This window comes from Macaca nemestrina, chromosome 16 (genome assembly GCF_043159975.1).
Source record: "Macaca nemestrina isolate mMacNem1 chromosome 16, mMacNem.hap1, whole genome shotgun sequence".
In the NCBI taxonomy this organism is placed as follows: Eukaryota; Metazoa; Chordata; class Mammalia; order Primates; family Cercopithecidae; genus Macaca; species Macaca nemestrina.
Window position 1 is genome coordinate 105,153,412 of NC_092140.1, and position 20,927 is coordinate 105,174,338.

General features: G+C 40.9%; 1 protein-coding gene across 5 annotated transcripts in view; it reads right to left on the bottom strand.

The window, feature by feature from the left end:
- Positions 1-209: 209 nt before the first annotated feature.
- Positions 210-20,927, bottom strand: part of LOC105490303 (exportin 4) — a 112,545-nt gene continuing 91,827 nt past the window's right edge. For 4 of the 5 annotated variants that reach the window (XM_071081671.1, XM_071081672.1, XM_071081673.1 and 1 more), the window contains 8 exons: positions 20,101-20,275; positions 16,581-16,874; positions 15,909-16,089; positions 12,255-12,373; positions 10,632-10,763; positions 9,646-9,762; positions 9,136-9,228; positions 210-5,859 (listed from right to left, as the gene is read on the bottom strand). In XM_071081671.1, the coding sequence (XP_070937772.1) occupies positions 5,662-5,859; positions 9,136-9,228; positions 9,646-9,762; positions 10,632-10,763; positions 12,255-12,373; positions 15,909-16,089; positions 16,581-16,874; positions 20,101-20,275 (1,309 nt within the window). In that variant the 3' untranslated portion in view covers positions 210-5,661. Of the gene's footprint in view, positions 5,860-9,135; positions 9,229-9,645; positions 9,763-10,631; positions 10,764-10,790; positions 12,050-12,254; positions 12,374-15,908; positions 16,090-16,580; positions 16,875-20,100; positions 20,276-20,927 lie in introns of those variants that run through there. The other variant, XM_011755807.3, reaches the window with a different exon arrangement.

Here is a 20,927-nt window from a genome sequence, read left to right on the forward strand (position 1 = left end):
CTAATCAGCCCGTCAAAGGCATCACTCATAAGCAACCAAACTGTATTTTTGGAGAGCCCCATTAAAGATGTCTTTTAAAAAAGCAGTTACAGATTTTTATATATTTGGGACCTTTGAAATCATCTGTGGCTCTCAAACGACAGATGATTAGCTTGTGTCTACGGCCCCACACTTGGTAATGAAAGAAAGGAAACAAAAATACACTCTAATTGGTTTTCTTAAACAACTTTTCTTTATCCACCTTTGGAGGGGAATAAATCTCAATATAACCTAAATAACAACATTACAAATCAAAGAATATTCAAAGCAAATTCAGGTTAAAAATGAACATTTTAAAAATGCATTTTCTTTAAAAATTAACTTTTCACTTCATGTATTTACAAGATTTAACACTAGGCAAAGGGTGGATCTGTCTAGCACACAATAAGATGGTAATTCACCACTTTCCCTGAAAGGCCAAAAAGAATGACTCAAACTGCTAAAAGTATTTACTAAATATGCACCAAAGATAATCACTTAACTGTGAAATTGTTTTTAAGGCTGTGGGCTGAGAAAAATATTATAAAATATAGACAAAATTGTTATATTTCTAATACTGGATATTCTGTGAGTACCAGGGGTTCTCCCAGAAGGTAACAGAAATCTTGATTTTTATCGGTACAGATGTCTTCATTTTTTTAAGTTTAAAATTATTTTAGGACTGTGTAATGTCCCCAGTGTCAATCTTCCTATAATGGTAAAGAAATTAGCACCATTTCAATGAGTTTCATAAAAGAGTCTAGCTAAATACCCATGAACAAATCACACATGGTCAAAACAAAAATGTAATAAAAATATTTAGTGACAAGACACATTTTAACTCCCATTTATGAATTTTAAAAATACAAATAAAATTTTATCAACCTGATATTCAGCCTATAACTGGCTCAATACATAGCCTTAATTTATTTCCTAAAACCATATTGCAGCATCTTCTGAAAAACTAAATGCAACTTTATACCTTCATTAGTTATGTTAATAGAGGTAAATATTTAAATAGTACACTCATCCCTGGGTCTTTAAAAAAACTGAAAAGTCTTAGTGTAAGTTTAAAATTTTAATATTTATAAATTTAAAAAATTTTACACGTGCTGAGTGGTAGCAGTGCTAACATTTTTGTGACCATTAAACCACAAACTCACTGCATAGAGCTTCTTTCTTTGTACAGAGAATCAAATCACAATACCAGCATTTGCAATCTGTAATAATTTTATGTGGTAAAAGACACCACACCAGGAAGCCTGGGCTCAGAAAACACTTGAGGTCAGATCCCCAGTAGGTACATAGTGCAGATGCAGTATGTAATTTCAGGCTAGGAAAATTAGCTACTAGTATGTATCTGACAGTTCCTAATAGCTAAGAGGCCTAAGAATGCAGACTGGGGGGAAGAAAACAAAACCAAAACCAAAATCAAAAAAAAAAAAAAAAAAAAACCACCTCTCCAATTGCTGGGAGGGCCTGGGAACAGGGGAAGATCCAACCGCAGCGGGAGAGGAGGGTAACGATGTGAGCTTCACGCGGGTAATGGGCAAGCCACACCACCCAACTCTGAGGAGGGAACTGCCACAGCCGACCTCAGCATTCCGGTCTTTACTAAGACTTCCCCACAGAGCACTACAGCAGGAAACCGATTCTTCATTCATTCCCTTAAAACAGAATGAATGCCCAGTATGAAACTTCTATTTTTATTGAACCAAACATATTCTTTGGTTAACTATGTCATGGGTTCCCACTGTAATCAACCAAGCATACTTCACATATTTTATATCTAAATGAAAATATGCTTAAAATTCAGCCGGAACCATGGCACTTCACATCAATGTGAGCTCAGCAATATGCCTAATTTGGACATTTTAATTTTAGAAAACCAATTTTTAAAAATTCTTAAATGCAGTGTTTTCAGAACATAGTTACCAAGTCGGAGAATAACCACTTACATTTAAAAAACAGTTAAACACATTATAATATCCTCAAATCAACAATGTTGTTTTGTGGGAAAGCTTACAGAAAATTATAATGTTAAACCTCATAGCCAAATGAGTTCCTCATTCTCTGGTTTTAAAAAACACAAACAAACCTTAAGAAGTCCTGAGGTTCCTTCTGACTTAAAAGGTTAATGTTTTATTCAGGAACCAATAACTCCTCATCAAAGACAGCTAACTCAGTAAGGTCTACTGACAACCACCTCTAACAACAGAGGTGGCACACAGATAAAAATTGTAACAGAGAAAAGTATTATTTCAGGGTTCAGAATGATGCTGTATATTAGGAGACTCAAACTTGTAATCCTTGAAACTGACAGCTAGTTCCCTTCAATACTTGAGGGGTTCATAGAAGTATTAACAGAAATGGGAAACATGGTGATATTACAACTATAAAGACTTGACATTTTTGGTAAAAGAGAAAGTTCAAAGACAGTTAAGGAGAGTGTTAAATAATGCTGACTGGGGGGAAATTGTATAGATACTTGCTTTTCAAATGAAAATCGTGGACAAGTAGTAGTAACCATCTCATCTGAACAGAGTAATGTAAATAATTAGATACACAGTTTACAATGAAATAAGACTAAATTCTTAAAATTAGTTTGAAAAAACCCTGCAGTTTGTTTACATTAAATGTCACACTTTACACCAGACAAAAACTCAATGCAGTGATGTTAACATGGGACTGTGTTCTAACAGAGGTGGCCAGCCTGTAAGACCCAAATAACGGTGTTGGAAAGGACACTGTCAAATACTGTCAGGTAGTTTTGCTACTGAGGCAGCCACCCATCCAGCACAAGGACCATGAAAGCAAATCAATCCTTTTAACAAAACAAGAACACAGTTACAGGTGCTACTACAGTAACAGACTGTGAAAGTACAAAGTCTTTCGTGATTGTGCCTTGGGAAATAAATGGGTCAAGGAAAATGAGAAACAAAGGATGTATGGAAAACTAGAGGTTAAAGGATACTATACGAACAACAGAAATTTTATAAAACAAAAATCTAAAAATGAAATACTTGACAGTATCCCTTTGACATATATAAAAGAGGGTACAAATAATGTTTTTGTTTTAAAAAATGTTTTAACAACAGTCAGTTTTAACAGAAAAAAAAAAATCAACTGACTAGAATTAAGCCGGTGTTCTTGAGACCCACTGGGCCAAGAGCATTAAAACAAAACAAGACAGGAGAAGTTAATAAACACGCTAAAGACAAAACTGGACAAAATAAAACACAAAGTGAACAAGCATCCAAGCAGGCAAACACGCACACAACCACTCTGAAAAGGTCTAGCCGTTGCAACTCAGTGGCATCCCCATCACCTAAAAAATGGTAGTGGCTTCTCCTCACCCCAGTGTGCCAACATTCAACATTCTGGTGATCTCGTAAGTATTATTTGGTCCAATCTGAGGAAGGTCTTTTTAAACTAAAACTAGTCTAATGAAATTAGACCTCAGGAATATGGAGGTGAGATTTTCTATTTTCAGTACTGTAATAGGATCTGGGCAAATTCTGCAAATATGTCGCCATCTGGATAAAAGTTGTTAAATATAGATGCCTTTTTACTTACCGAGGCATTCCTTTCCCACTCATCTTTATTTTTAATAACTTGATTATAGTTTTGTCATGGCGCGTGGACCTGTCCAGTCAATTGTGTGTTTCAGTGCCCTTTGGTAAAGAGACTGTACTTAGCACACACAGATACACATAATTCACAGCAGCTGAGAAAGCCGGAGGGCGCTGGAACACACAACACCAAGAACAATGCAGAACAGATTACTGCTGCATGTCACTTCAGGTTTTTTAAGGGAAAAAAAAAACACCAAAAAATAAATGCATCAAAGTATTTTTTAAAATACAGAAACGTGTACTTCAGGATGACTGGTATTAGTTTCCTTCCTAGCAGTCTTTTCAAGATGTTTTTGCTTCCCCTTAATTGTGACTCAATGGTGATCAAATTGAGAGAAATGTAAGTTATGGCCCAAGGCCCTGCATTCACATCTACCTAACATCACATGCACAGGTTGGATGTAATTTAGATGCTCCAGTTTTGTTAACTGTTAATAACACAGAATTATACAAAGTTTTGCACAGTATCACATGTAATGACATATATGCTATATGCAATCAGGTAGAAAAACTGTATTTGCAGAATGGTGTAGCAGATAGGTGTCAGGAACATGGTGGAAGCAGAGTTTCATGAGTGCACCTGTGCCAGAGTCCTCTACCTGTCACTGTGTTGTGAAAGTATTGCAATGAGTGGAGTTTCATATGCCTGCTGTGTATAAATTAGCTTTTATTTCCACAATGTAAGCTGGCACACTGAATTAGGGGAGCATGGCAGCTGTATAAAAATCCTGATTAAAAGATCTAACTAGAGGATCTAAAGTGAATTTTTAATCTCTGAAATTAAATTCACTGGCTCCCGTGACTGGAGAAGAATTATTGCCCCTAATGCCCCAACGTGCAATAGTCTGTGTGAATCAGTAATTCACATCCTTTAAAATAATTATTGCTTAAGCAAGCCATTTAGAATAGATACGGGCTATGTGGCTGGATAGAAACACACTCAAAAAGTTAGACTAGACGGGAACAAGCCTTTCATTTCACTGATAAATCTACATAAATACACGATCGAAAGGGGCAACAGGTTCATAGCAGCTAACACCCTAAACCAACTCTGAAGCATCAAGACGTGGTTTCTTACTAAAACAAATCAGCTGTTTTTGTACTTTCCTCTTAAAATTAAGGCAATGAAATGGCTACAGTTCCTAAGGTTATTTTTATAGAACAAAAATATACATGTATTTTCCTCCTCAAGTTCAGGCATCAGAGTATGATTAGTGACTTGTATGACACAAAACCTGCAACGCTGGATTGATGTAAGAGAGACAGAGAGAAAAGAAAGAGAGAGAGACAGAAAGCAAGAAAAGCAAGCAAGCAAGAAAGCAAGCTAAGAAACAGCCAACAAACCCCTGGTGATGTCTCCCCTTCCTGCTGAATTATAAACCCAATCATCAAAGGGAGGAAAAGCTAGAAAGCGTAAAACCTCTGAAGAGTTTTCAATGTCTCTTTCATTGATTCAAAACTTTTGGGGTGACGGGAAGGAGAAGCTTAGTAACATGAAGACTCCTGGGCCCAGCAACCAGACATTAAGACTCTGAAGGTCTACAGATGGCGCTGGGCCTAAGAATCTACCTTTTCACCAGCTCCTCAAGTGACGCAGGCGATCTATGGAGATGTTGAGAAACACTGCCTAGCATATATCCATTTCATATTTAATGACAAAAATTCTAAACTTTGGCTAGCCACCTAGGTTAAAAGGAAAAAGGCACTGCATATGTATTTCGTGGTGCCCATATCTGTTTGCACATATATGGAATTTCATTTTGAAAATTTTAAATCATCATTCAAAATCTAAAAGACATATGTATGACAGATTGTGGCTAACACTTAACAGCAGAAGCTGATGCCAAGTTGACCTCTCCCGTTTCACTGTATTACATACATATCAAAGTTTCAGGCTCTCCAAAATCCAAAATGGCCAAATGAACTGAGGAACAGGACAAGACTCAAGTCAACGTTCAGCAATTCAGTGCACTTTGCAGAAAAGATCTAAAGCGTGAAGTCACGCTGTTTATTTTACACAAAGGAGGCCGCCGACATTTGCCATGAACTCTTCTAAACTCTTTAAGAAGGCCATCTTCTGCTTCCGGTCCAGCGTGGGAGGAGTGCTGCTTGCAGTGAGCTTGTTGAAGGCATCTGCTAATCTCTGGTAAATAACTGGGTCTTGCTGACTTGACAGTAATGTTTCGACCAGTTCAGAATATTCAGCCTATTGAAGAGACAAAGGAAACACAAGTATCCTCCTTAGAATATCATACAAGTAGATCATATCAGTTACTGGACTGTGGGGTTCCAAAAGGCAGGGGCACATTTTAAGAGCTAACATGTAGAGTAATTCAGCATTTAAGTACTACTGTTTGAAAACCTTTTACACGAATTAATTCATCTATCATTTACAACAATGCTTTCAGACAGGTACTGTTTCTATTCCTATTCCAGAGGTGAAAGTTTCAACACTCAGTGAGGTGAAGTGATATGGCCCAGATCAAGCAAGAGTCCAGGCAAGGTAGCCCCAAGACCCATGTGATAAATCACTTTGTTGTGCTGCCTCTTCAAAGCACATTATTCCTATTTATTTTGCATTTTACACATAATCTAAGTCTGCAATAGTTCCCCAGAGGTTAATAGAGATATATTGTACACCCAGTTCTGAGGACAGCAGTGTGCGCAAAGACAGGACAGGCAGGAGCCTTTTGGGAGGAGGGGGCGGAGAAATATATTCCAGCACCTTCTCCAAGTGGAGCAGGGCACTCTGAAAGCTCCAAACCGGCATTGTGCCCAGCAGCTCTTAGAGAAAGGGCAGGAAAAGGACTTTAGTAAATATAGGAATATGGGAAATTTTCTATTTTTAATAGTCTATTATAAAAGCTTATAAAGGAAAGTGGAAGAAGGTTTAGGCGGAAGGGAAATTCAACCAGGACAGAGGTAAGCTCTCAAAAAATGCTGGCCTGGAGGCCGGGCGCCATGGCTCACACCTGTAATCCTAGCACTTTGGGGGGCCCAGGCGGGCGGATCACGAGGTCAGGAGATAGAGACCATCCTGGCTAACACGGTGAAACCCCGTCTCTACTAAAAATAAAAAAAAATGAGCCAGGCGTGGTGGTGGGCACCTGTAGTCCCAGTTACTCGGGAGGCTGAGGCAGGAGAATGGCGGGAATGCGGGAGGCGGAGCTCGCAATGAGCGGACATCGCACGACTGCACTCCAGCCTGGGCGACAAAGTGAGACTCTGTCTCAAAAAAAAAAAAAGAAAGCTGGCCTGGCCAGACATAGTGGCTCAGGCCTTTAATGCTAGCACTTTGGGAGGCTGAGGAGGGAGGACTGTTTGAGCCCAGGAATTTGAGACCAGCCTGGGCAACACAGTGAGATCCCACCTCTAAAAAACATTTAAAACTTAGGCAGTTGTGGTGGTGCACAGCTGTAGTCCCAGCTACCTGGGAGGCTGAGGTGGGAGGATCGCTTGAGCCCAGGAGGTTGAGGCTGCAGTGAGCCGTGACTGCTCCACTGCACTCCAGCCTGGGCAACAGAGTGAGATCCTGTCTCACTGCAACCTCTGCTTCCTGGGTTCAAGTGATCGTCCCACCTCAGCCTCCCAAGAGTCTGGAACTACAGGCATGCACCACCATGCCTGGCTCATTTTTGTAATTTTAGTAGAGACGGGGTTCTGCAATGTTAAGCAGGCTGGTCTCAAGCTCCCGGCCTCAATCGATCCACACACCTTAGTCTCCCAAAGTGCAAAAATTACAGGCATGAGCCACTGCGCCTGGCATGCTGTAATTTTTCACTGGCTTATTGGGCTATCATGATAGACCAAAATGGTGAAACCAAACGTTAATTACATTTGGAAAAGAAGGGTAAGGTGCAGCATCCCAATCCCCAACCATGGAGCCCGAGCGGCGCCCTGACTGCCCTATCCAAGGGACAGTCCTGTTCACAGGCGACCAAGTATAATCTCCTATCATTTCCCTACTCACAAGAAATGGCAGAGGTGGCAAGGCGTGGGGCTCACACCTGTAATCCTAGGCACTTTGGGAGGCCGAGGCGGGTGGATTATTTAAGTTCAGGAGTTCTATACAAGCCTGGGCAACATGGTGAAACTCCGTCTCTACAAAAAATAAGCTAGGTGTGGTGGTGCACACCTGTAGTCCCAGCTACTTGGGGAGCTGAGGCAGGAGGATCGCTTGAGGCCAGGAGGCCGAGGCTGGAGTGAGCAGTAATTGCACCAGCGCACTCCAGCCTGGGTAATAAAGTGTCTCAAAAAAAAAAAAAAAAAAAAAGCGAGATAGTAGAGCCTCTGGGGCCAGGCAGCAGGTTTCATACTGGCCATTCCTAAAACCTGCTCTTTTCTACAGTGTGCAAATATGTTAAAATGGAAGGGGAGGGGAGGGGAGGGAGGAAGGGACAGAGGGTGGAAGCGGGGGGAGGAAAGGAGGGAGGGTGGGAGAAAGGGAAGGAAGGGAGGGAGGGAGGAAGAAAGGAAAGAAAAAGAAAGAGATAAAAGAAAAGAAAAAAGAGAGAGAGAAAGAAAAAAAGAAAAGAAGGAGGGAGAGAGGATCAGAATGTAATGGTTTAAATATATGCAGACAAGAAGACTACCTTGCTAGTAAGCAACAAGTATATCAAATGACAGAGAAAGGGCACAGATTTGAGAGGGGGCACCACCTGCAGAAAGTGGCAGCCTACGGCAGAGAGCAAGAAATAAAGCCCCAGAGCACCTTCAGCTTGGGGCACAGATGTTACGGGAAATCTAGAGAAAGGAGGTCTTTAAAATAGTGTGGAAGACCTCCTCTAAACCCTTTTTAAAGATGGAAATAAAATGCCATAGCTTCTTGGCCATGCTGGGAGGTATATATATATACATATATGTGTGTGTATATATATGCGTGTATATATATATGCATGGAAGAGGAAAATGGGAAACTGAGGCAGCAAAATATTCAATATGGTCCTTTTCATAAATTTCACAGGCACCTATTCTATCAGAAGCAGGGAGACAGGGAAGCTAGCCTAACTCTTCTATTAACCCCATTATCAGTGATGCTTCAGTCTTTAAAAGATCAACAAAATGAAATAATATACTGTTTTCTACAATATGCAATAAAATACTGTCTTCCATACTGTCTGAAGGCAGACTCTTCTTTGTCTGCCATCTTGTTTCTCTTACAAAACCATGAGTTCTTCACATACGCATTATGTATTCGTCATTCCTAGCACAGGCTTTGGGGCAGTGACCATTACAAAAGATGGTTCATAATGGTGGAGGACAAAAAATAAATGCTTTGAACTGTCAAACAGCTGTCAGATAAACACCAACTGACATGGGAAAGCTAATAAAGAAGCTAAGAAATATTGCCTCACTGAAACAGAACTGAGGCACTGAGTCACAGATCCTATAAGAAAGGGGGGATTAATGACCCACCATCTATCTCCACAATTTCTTTGCAAAACAGAATGAGAAGAGTCCCCTGAGAAGGGGCGTCCAGTACCTGGTGCAAACACACCAACGTGTAGAAGGCTTCACCAGCCGCGGTGGTCATCTCTGTGTTGTGCTTTTGCAAAACCAGCATATCAAAAACCAGCTGAAATTACATTAAGACTTCTAAATAAAAACATAGGATGATCATATATCCTCCCGTCCCTCCCCAGTCCAAAAAAGAAAAAGAGAGGGTTGGTTGTTATTCTATTTATTAAATCAATCTGAAATTTTCCTTAATGTTTAAAAAAAAAAAAAGATATTGCAACTTGCTGTGGTACGTGAATAATCAACAATATCAAATTCCCTCAATATTTACCATATCAATCTTCAAGAACACAAAAAACAGTGGATGAGAATGTGTCCATGAAGAGTTGATCTCCAGGAAATAACAGTGAACAGGAAGTCATGGTTTCCTCGCCCCCGCAAGAATGGAAGCATTTCCTCATTTGAATGCAGAATTCTGTGTACCCACCATACTTTTGAAAGTAGATGATTTTCTGACCTACCACAGACGTCTTACCTTCAGAAAGTGCCGTGTTGCTAGAAAAAGTGGTGAGTCTGTTTCTTGTGCTTTTGCACACTGTTCCGCTAACGGTGTCAGGGCCTCCAGGCAGAGCTGGCAAACCTCCGAACTCATTCTGATCATGAAGGTCAAAGAACAAACTCGATTGGATAGATTCGATTTATAAAAGATAAAAAAAATTATAGCTAGTGTTAAACGGATGAGTGTTTCTAGAAATGAATACAGACACACAAGCAGACTCCTGGGCAATATCTTCACTGAGTTATACAAGGAAAGATTTCCAGTGTTCTTCAGATCGCCTGTAAGGGCTCTGGGTTTGAGCCTGGTGATGTATAGCTTGTTTCAGTTTATGATACATACAACTTATTAAAAAGTCGTATTATTCTCTACAATCACAGCTACGACCAGAGACCCAGCTCAACATTACTAATGGGACCCTGATGAAGGGGTAACTCTGGAACCAGGACCGAATGCCTCAGAGATCTGTGAAAGGACAGGACGAGGCAAACTAACGAAAGAAACAGAGCAGTTACAGAAGTGACCGGTTTTTGTTTTTTGGTTTTTTTTTTTTTGAGACAGAGTTTCGCTCCTGTTGCCCGGGCTGGAGTGCAATCGCGCAATCTCGGCTCACTGCAACCTCCACCTCCCAGGTTCAAGCAATTCTCCTGCCTCAGCCTCCCGAGTGGCTGGGACTACAGGCGCACACCACCACGCCCAGCTAATTTTTTGTATTTTTGTAGAGATGGGGTTTCACTATGTTGGCCAGGCTGGTCTCGAACTCCTGATCTCAGGTGATCCACCCGCCTTGGCCTCCCAAAGTGCTGGAATTACAGGTGTGAGCCACCGCGCCTGGCCCAGGGTTTTTCAAGAAATAAAATTGAACCACAAAAGAAAAACGAAAAATGTAAACTTAAAACACTTTTCTTTAAAGGAAGACCTTTTTCCCCAAGTGACAAGTAACAATGATGTTCATTTAAAGGATATGATGTCATTCCTAATTCTAGGGAGTACATCAGACTTTTAAACAGATCCTCAGGAAGCTGTGGTATTTTTTCAGGAAAAATCTCACAAATAAATGTGATTAGTTTGTAGTATTGATTACAAAGGGTTGGAAACTGAAAAAGAAATATTAAATTATTTGGATGCTCATTAGTATCCAATTTTTATTTTCATCAATGCAATAAAGTAACTGACAAGCTTCTAAATATAATGATTTCTTTAAAACATGTACAAGATATAGAAAACATGAAGACCAAACTAAATGTAAAAACAGGTACAAATAAAGGGCATAGTTTAGTAACTACTATGAAACAAAGTAATAGTCTAAACAACGATCTTCTAGATAGTTAATAAAAGCTAAGGTCAATTTCAGATACTCTATGTTTACCCTGAAAAAGTAAACAAGGCAGCCAGATTTAAAATTATTAAACAACTTGGGAGTAAAACCGTTTTGTAAATGTATTTCCATTCAAGCATGTTGAAAAAATTCAAGAAGGTTAATACAAATTGTAAAGACTATGCACAGAGCAGAGTATTCGGTCTTTACGCTTCCAAAAACATTCTTCCAGTTGTACTACCCTAGAGAACTGGGGTAAAAGTAGGTAATATGGTTTAACCACACTGAAGAAAAATACACTTAAATGTTTACTGGCTTGTTTAAACAAACCCTACATGCAAATCAATATGAAGAGTTGACTAAACTTCCTCATCCTGCTGGCTGGCTGCCGCGTGAATACCATGGATCATCAGCGTTGTTTCCAAGAGTCAGAGACGTTCTCGAGGAGGGAAGCACACGGTTCGACCCTGCTGTGCTGGCAACTGACAGGACCCATTCTTCTCGTACGTACTCACCTTCCGGACACTTCTCAGCCTCTACTCTCTTCCTTCCTCCTACTCTCCTCCCTTGTCTTGATCTCGTGTTGTGTGCACGCACACAGGCACATACACAAAGTCCTCCTTTCCTTTCCACCCGTGTCCTCATCCCCACCCTTATCCTGCTATGAGAGCTCATGACAAGAGGCCTCCCTCTAGGGTACGTAGGGACGGCAGAAAAACAGTGCCCCCCACCACCACACCCTCAATATTAACTGGCAAAACCAAGGCATAACGTAGTCAGAACGTGCAAAACCTTTAAAACAGCATCAGTCTTGGATGCTTACCATCCCAGTTTTACATGGTGCCCCTTGGAAAATGCCTTCCTTTGCTCAATCCTTTAACCTGAGAATGATGTTCAGAAAGTATCAGAGGAAAACACTGAAACTTTTAACTTACTTTATTCCCTTAGTGACAAATTATGAGGTAATCAAAACTGCTAACAGAATGTCGTTTCTAAAAGGACAGGCTTCTTTCTGTAGCACTCCCTGACAAAACGAGTCACTAATGTGTGGGTGCCTGCAGGACTCTGGGGCAGAAACAGAGACTGAGTAAGGGCCCATGTTACTGAGAAGCACGCACAAGTAACCATTAATGAAAATGCAAAAACTGCATCTTCATGTGCATTTAACAGATACAACTGCTTAATTAAATCACAGACATATTCTTGTCTAAAGTATCTTTGAACTTCAATTACATATAGTTGTATGTTGACATTCAATTTCATTGATTACCTTCAAGAGATCCTGTGACATCAAGGGCAGAATTAGGTTTACTCCGTACAACACAACATCCGCTGCTGACACAGATCTGTTTGCTGCTTGACCTGGCTCATGTCCTCTAAACACTTCATCTATTAAAATAAAAGGATGCAGGCTTATGGTGGTAACATCGATAAATCTTCCAAGTGTGTATTCTACCTTTATGAAAATAAACTCACCCCTAGAGGCTAAATAAATCAGTGAGTGAATAATAGAGAATCTGATCTCGTCCTGCCCAGTCTCTGGCGAGCAGATGCAGGGGACAGCACACCCAGGGGTGAAAAAAAGGATCTGAGACCCCAGCCCTGTGTCATCCTTTTGAGTTTTATTAGGGGATATGAGTACTTGATACGGAAGTATTGGGGAGGTTAAGAGCAAGGGACAGTCTAGAAATAAAACTAATGCTTAATCAATGTTTTGAAATATAAAATCTACTGGCATAGTAGCCATAATATGAGTTAAACAATTTCTATAGAAATATCCATTTGATTTCAAGTGTGTATAATATTTCTAAGCTTAAAAGGAATGCAGGAAATATAGAAATTAAAATGTTACATAAAAAAGAAAGGGATTTAAAAAAGGACAACCAATATGACAAAGGTTATCGTTCTTAATACATATGACTTATATCTAAATTAATGAGAATACTAAGACTTAAACAGACAAATTAACATCTCTAAACAAACATTTATCAAAGTCTTGACTCTAAAGGAAAACAGTCCATTCCAACTATTAATCAAGCAATACAAATGTTAAAAAGATACTACTTCTGATTCATTAAAAATAATTCGTAAAAATGATAACATTTCATTGCTGGTAAGGATAAAATGTGGTTAACCTCAAAAGCAATATATTAAGACCATTTTGAGCATTCTATCTATTAAGGATATAATCAGAAATTCAGACAGCCTTGTCCACAGAAATGATCAGTGCATCACCATTTATAAGTGTAAAAAGGTAAATATTCCAGATGTCCAATATTAGGAAACAGGTTAAATTCCAAAATGTGGAATGCCACATAACCATTAAAAATATCATCACAGATTCTAATGACAAGGGAAAGGTTAACACTACATTAAACAAAACGACAGAATATAAAATTGAATTTAGTTCACAGCTTGCCAGGAGTAAAAGCAAAACAAAAGCAAGCTTGTATTTAGAGCATGATCACAAAGAAAACTGAACAAAAATAACCAAAAAAGAAATTCCTAAAATGGAATGTACAATTGACTCTGGATGGTGTCCAAAAGTAAGCATGATTTTTCTGTCTCTATATTTACAATTTTTTTCTATTAAGGGCATATTTCTTTTTTTTTTTTTTTTTTTTTTTTTTTTGAGACGGAGTCTCGCTGTGTCTCCCAGGCTGGAGTGCAGTGGCGTGATCTCGGCTCACTGCAAGCTCCGCCTCCCGGGTTCACGCCATTCTCCCGCCTCAGCCTCCCGAGTAGCTGAGACTACAGGCGCCCGCCGCCTCGCCCGGCTAGTTTTTTGTATTTTTAGTAGAGACAGGGTTTCACCATGTTAGCCAGGATAGTCTCGATCTCCTGACCTCGTGATCCACCTGCCTCGGCCTCCCAAAGTGCTGGGATTACAGGCTTGAGCCACCGCGCCCCGCCAAGGGCATATTTCTTATAACAACAACAACAAAAAGATCCAATGAGGGGTATGTGTCTACTTAAAATCCACTTGTTAAGCCTAATGCTGAACTCCCCTGGAATCCGAAAATAAGACAAATCTGGTAGTATGCCAGAAACAACTAGGAAATGTAGTCAAAATAGAGATTTCTAGAGTTAATAGGTCTGAGATGGGGCCTGAGTGGGGGCATAGAATAAGAATCCAAGAAAATGGTTATACTATGTCTAGAAATGAAAAATTTGAAACAATGAGCTGGTTTATGATATACAGGGTAATCATGACAGTAAATCACCTAAACACATACATGTTTTATCTCTGGGTCTTAACATTGAGTTACAGATTCCTCTGGGTACAAGGTTCTTAGCCTGGGGTCCTGACACACCTGGAAAATTTATAGAAGGTTTCCAAGAGTCCATGAACCAACTAATACTGTATTAGTAAGAGGTTAAGAATGCTGGGCACAGTGGCTCACACCTGTAATTCCAGCACTTTGCGAGGCTGAAGTGGGAGAATCATTTGAGCCTGAGGCTGAGGCTGCAAAGAGCTATGATCACGGCACTACACTCTAGCCTGGATGACAGAGGGAGACCCTGCCTCTCAAACAACAACAAGGAAAAAAAAGAAAAAGTTAAGAACTCCTGGATTAGGCAGAAATGACCTGAAGAAAGTTAGAAAACTTGGGTGAGAGGCTGGGCCTAAAAACAGACCAGAAAGAATTCACTGAGGAAAAGTGAACTTGTACAGTGCTTTTCAGACTATCTCACCTTGGTACCCCTAGTTAACTGCAAAAAAATAAATAAATAAACAGTAAACCTTCTACACTGTGAAGTTGATGGTACCTAGCTCAGGGCAGATACTGGAAAAACCATGGCCCAAGAATTAAAAAATGAAAAAGAAAAAAAAAAAAAAAAAAAACATGGGCCAGTGAATAAGGAATATGAAAAAAAAAAGGAAACAGAACAATCAAGGATTGGGATAAAAAAGTGGGTATTATAGCACCCAACTTAGAATCTTACAGGGAAGGAGCCAAAAATATCCACCACCCTACATGTCTGCACAACATGTAACAGGAGAGGCCAGATATGACTCATTTTTCTCTTATGAAACAGGATCCATTTTGTTTGAAGGCAAGGTGGGCAGTGGGATAGGAGGGGAGTGAACTCTACAGCACTGAAAACTACACAAATATATGAGGTTTAAATTACTGATCCGGGTCTTGCCTGTAACAGCAACTATCTTTTACCTACTGATTGTGAGACACAATGCTAGGCACCAAAGACACTTGACAGCTGATCCTTCAAACACGCTGAAAGGTATTTATGATGATGCCCATTTGACCAGCTAGTAGAGGCACAGGCAGGCGAATCCACTCCCCCATCATACTGTAGGTGAGACACTAGGCTAGGTCTTCAAAGTGTGGGCTGTGAACTCCAGAGAGCAGTGCTTCCCATCCCAACAGGGCTTTCCAAGCCGCACTCCGGAAAGTGCTAGGGTTTGCCGGGGTGGCCACCTTGGGGGACGTGGGAAGAGACTGGCATCTGGAGTTATAGGCTGGGATTTGAATCCCGGTCCTGGTTAAGTATCTGTGGCCAAGTGACTTAAGCTCTCTGTGCCTCTGTTTCCTCATCTATAAAGTGAGAATAACACGGGACTGACTCCACACCATTGTGAAAGGTAAGAATAGTGCTTGGCATTTAGTAAGATCTGAAGGAATGAGAGATACTATTTCCATTATTCTCACAAGAGGAAAGCCAAGCAAGAGGGCCGCTGGCCCCACCCTCGCTTCGACCACAGAGATCTCCTTTCCTTTACTCTACAAATTGAACGTCAAGAGAGCCGCTGGTCCCACCCTCGCTTTGACCACAGAGATCTCCTTTCCTTTATTCCACAAATCAAACGTCCTCATGAGGTGTCTCTTACAGAAAACAATCCTTTGCTTTAATAAAAAGGAGGGTAACAACAAAGTTTAAAAACCATCACGTTACATTTTACCTGTATCACTGAAATCTATGAATTCTTTGGACAGCAGGTTAGTAAGAAGCTCCATAATGAGAAGCAGGTCTTGGTATTGCTCTTCTTCCGCTGTAACATCTATTCTTTGCCGCCCTAAATTATTCTTGGAATATACTTGCAACAAAGTAAGGCAGGCTTCATATAAGTTCATAGCTTTGGACTGCAAAAAAGAAATGCACAAATTATGCTACTTGGTAGAATCTATTTGAGAAACAAACACTGATATATTTCTTTATATCTGAGTTCCAAGAATAGCAATAATTCTTGCTTTAAACTACATTAAAACAATAATAATTTCTAAAAAGCATATATTAATATATTATTTTTAAAATTTTACCCCTTTTCTAACAAAATTTTAGGACAAAAATTTATATTCAGGTGCAGCAAACCACCAGGGCACACATATACCTATGTAACAAATCTGAACGTTCTGCACATGTATCCTGTTTCTTTTTAGAAGATTTAAAAAAAAAAGAATTTATATTCACTCAACATGACTTTCTCTGAATTATAAGTTCTTTTTGAAAATCTTTTGAAGGAATAAAAATATTCTTTAAGATAATACTAATCAAATTTGAAGTAAAGATCTATTATTTTATTACAGCTTTAAAGAGTTTTAATCCTGAAGGGATAAAATGAGAAAGTGCTTACCTCTCCAAGATAGCATATCTGTTTATGTGCAACTTCAACAAAAACTTCTATAATGAGATTGACAGTCTCTGGGGTATTCTTGTAAACTTCCATCAACCCAATGCAATTGGTAAGGAAGTCCATTAAAAAATTAAACAGGATTGCTACGTTGTCAATCTGGGTAGCCTCAGCAATGCCACACAGGGCCTCCAGTGTGGCAGTGATTTCCTGCTTGACTTCCTCTTGCTGACACATCTGCTGGAAGTTTTCTTGGTTTATTACTCTTAAGAATCGCTGCTGAAGTGGCTGAAGAACCTATAAAAATAAACCAGCAATTTTCTTAAAGCTCAGTTCACATGCTTTATTTCCTCTGCTTGGATAAATATTCACTTTCCAAAACATTTCTAATTATTGGAGGCAGGACAAGCACATAAAGAATATCTAAACCAGACTTGACATTCCCCATTTTGAGGGTCATCCTAACTTCCGGCTCATGTGACGACAGAACACCCAAAGCATGGGACATAACTTTCTCCCTGCCACTCAAAGAATTCTGCCATTTCCCTCCATCTCCTTCCAAGTAATTAGCCAAAAAGGAAAAAACAAAGATAAACTTTATTACAAAACCAGACAGCAAGCCACATTTGGCCTATGGGCTGCAGCCTGCCAACCTCTACAGAGTGAAGCCCAACACAAAGCTCTCGCCTGCTTTTTTTTCCCTTTTTCCTTTACCTAATTCCTCTTGGCACAGAACATAACTTCAGATCATCAGTCCTGCCCTGTATGTAAGAGTACTCATATTCAAGAGGACAGTATCTTAATTCGACTTAAAGCTGTCCGTATGATAATACAATTGTTTAAAATAAAAATACTTAGTCAGTCTGGTTTCCCCTGGATTTGAAGTCACAAACAACTGCCTAATTCCATTACTGTGCCCCTTCTCAAACCCTAAGGGCCCTCTAGACACAAGCACTGCAGGCTGGCACCCTACACACACACTGGCAACTCGTGGTCCTTGATTTAAAGCCTATTAAATAATGCACCCGGCCAGGCGTGGTGGCTCCAGCCTGTGGTCCCAGCACTTTGGGAGGCCGAGACGGGCGGATCACGAGGTCAGGAGATCGAGACCATCCTGTCTAACCCGGTGAAACCCTGTTTCTACTAGAAAATACAAAAAACTAGCCGGGCGAGGTGGCTCACGCCTGTAATCCCAGCACTTTGGGAGGCCGAGGCGGGCGGATCACAAGGTCAGGAGATCGAGACCACGGTGAAACCCCGTCTCTACTAAAAATACAAAAAATTAGCCGGGCGCGGTTGTGGGCGCCTGTAGTCCCAGCTACTCGGGAGGCTGAGGCAGGAGAATGGCGGGAACCCGGGAGGCAGAGCCTGCAGTGAGCCGAGATCGCGCCACTGCACTCCAGCCTGGGCAACAGCGTGAGACTCCGTCTCAAAAAAAAAAAAAAAAAAAAATTAATGTGCCCATGGTTGTTATGGGTCAAACTGTGTCCCTCAAAAACTCATATGTGGAAATCCAAACCCCAGGACATGAACTTATTTGATAACAGAGTTGGCCGGACGTGGTGGCTCACGCCTGTAATCCCAACGTTTTGGAAGGCTGAGGTGGGCGGATTACCTGAGGTCAGGAGACCAGCCTGGCCAACATGGCAAAACGGCATCTCTACTAAAAATACAAAAATTAGCCGGGTGTGGTAGTGTGCACCTGTAATCCCACCTACTCGGGAGGCTGAGACAGGAGAATCGCTTGACCCAGGAGGCAGAGGTTGCAGTGAGCCGAGATCACACCACTGCACTCCAGCCTGAGTGACAGAGCAAGATTCCATCTCACAAAGAAAAAAGAAGAAAATAGGGTTGTCGTAGACGTAATTAGTTCAGGTGAGATCATACCAGAATAGGGTGGACCCCTAATTCAACATAACTGGTACAGAAAGGGGAAGTGTGGATGCACACACACAGCGGGAGCACGTGAAGATCAAACATAACTGGTACAGAAAGGGGAAGTGTGGATGCACACACGGCGGGAGCACGTGAAGATCAAACATAACTGGTACAGAAAGGGGAAGTGTGGATGCACACACAGTGGGAGCATGTGAAGATGAAATATAACTGGTACAGAAAGGGGAAGTGGCCGGGGGCGGTGGCTCAAGCCTGTAATCCCAGCACTTTGGGAGGCCGAGACGGGTGGATCACGAGGTCAGGAGATCGAGACCATCCTGGCTAACACCGTGAAACCCCGTCTCTACTAAAAATACAAAAAACTAGCCGGGCGAGGTGGCGGGCGCCTGTAGTCCCAGCTACTCCGGAGGCTGAGGCAGGAGAATGGCGTAAACCCGGGAGGCGGAGCTTGCAGTGAGCTGAGATCCGGCCACTGCACTCCAGCCCGGGCTACAGAGCAAGACTCCGTCTCAAAAAAAAAAAAGAGAGAGAGGGGAAGTGTGGATGCACACACAGCGGGAGCACGTGAAGATGAAACATAACTGGTACAGAAAGGGGAAGTGTGGATGCACACACGGCGGGAGCACGTGAAGATCAAACATAACTGGTACAGAAAGGGGAAGTGTGGATGCACACACGGCGGGAGCACGTGAAGATCAAACATAACTGGTACAGAAAGGGGAAGTGTGGATGCACACACACGGCGGGAGCACGTGAAGATGAAGGCAGGGATCAGGGTGATGCATTTACAAATCAAGGAATGCCAAAGACTCCCAGCAAGCTACCAGAGGCTACCGGTTTTCCCATAGAGCCTTCAGAAAGAACAAATCCCGCAGACACCTTATAGCTTGGACTTCCAGCCTCCAGAAGCAGGAGAAAACAAATTTCTATTGTGGTATTTTGATACAACAGCCCTAGGAAATGACTATCATGGTTAATCTGCATTGTATTCGAGACAGGAGAATGTTTCCCTGATCCCTAATGACGGTTTAATAAGCCAGTCCATGCTGTCAACGGAGTTGGGGAAAATGTGCCTACAAGGCAGAACACTCGATGATATTCAGTGTCATCACACACAGGCAGGTACAGACAAATTATAAGATAACGTTTGTAAAACAAGAAGCTTCAACCCATTCATTAGGAGAAAAAAGTATCAGAAAAGCTATGACTGGGCCGGGCACAGTGGCTGCTCACACCTGTAATCCCAGCACTCTGGGAGGCCAAGGCGGGCAGATTGCTTGAGGCCAGGAGTTTGAGACCAGCCTGGCCAACATGGCAAAATCCCGTTTCTACTAAAAATACAAAAATTAGCTGGGTATGGTGGCATGAGTCTGTAGTCCCAGTCACTTGGGAGGCTGAGGCAGGAGAATTGCTTGAACCCGGGAGGTGGAGGCTGCAATGAGCCGAGACTGCACCATTGCACGCCAGCCTGGGCAACGGAGTAAGACCCTGTCTCAAAAATAAAAAAAAAAAAGAAAAGCTATGACTGATATGTTTATGTCTCCAGAGACTCTTTCACGGCAATGCATAGATAAAGGAACTACAGAGTTACACAAAAGGGTGCAATCAAAATAGAAGGCACTGTTACCTCCGTCCAATACTGCTGTTTGGTTTCCGTGTCCATATGTGCAAAACCTCCTAAGACTAGAGCCTTCATCAATGTCCTCTGCACAGGACTTGACAAGAAATTAAGAGGTGGGCTCCGGCTTGCAAACTGCTTAGCTAAGTTCCACCAGTTCTCACACTGAATTACTAAGTTTGCCCTACAGGTAGAAATAACAAAACATAAGATGTATTACTATATATACACATACACACAAAGAAAACAAAAATAAAAAATAGCTAGATTTAATTACTTTTAAAGCAAAGCACAGTAAACAGGACAGACTTTGAAGTCACACAGGCTTACAGTCAAATGCCACTAGTTGTTTGGCGATGTGAAATTTATTTAACCTCTATCAATCATCACTTCTCTATAATCTGCAAAATAGGAATAATAACAGTCTCACGCGGCTGAGACTCATAGAATGATTAAACGAGATACTACCTATGACGTGCTTAGAAGAGTACATAGTAAATTATAAGAATTCAATAAACCAGCCAATGATAATGGTAATAATAACAATGATATTCCTATACAGTAAGAACAATGAAAACATTTCTAGAATTGTTGTAGAAAGCACCAAAAATTTTACTTTCCAACATTAAATTTTAAATATCAGTATTTAATATTTAAAATGGGGATAAGATGTCTAAAAATTCAAAAGAGCACATTCCACAGAAAAGTGTCCACAACACTGTAAATTACTGATGTGTTACTCATAGGGCTCTGATGCCAAATCCTGAAGGAGTCAATGTAATGCTCAATTAGAAGAAGGGAAAGCTCTATTTCCATTTGTAATAATAGTGTGATAC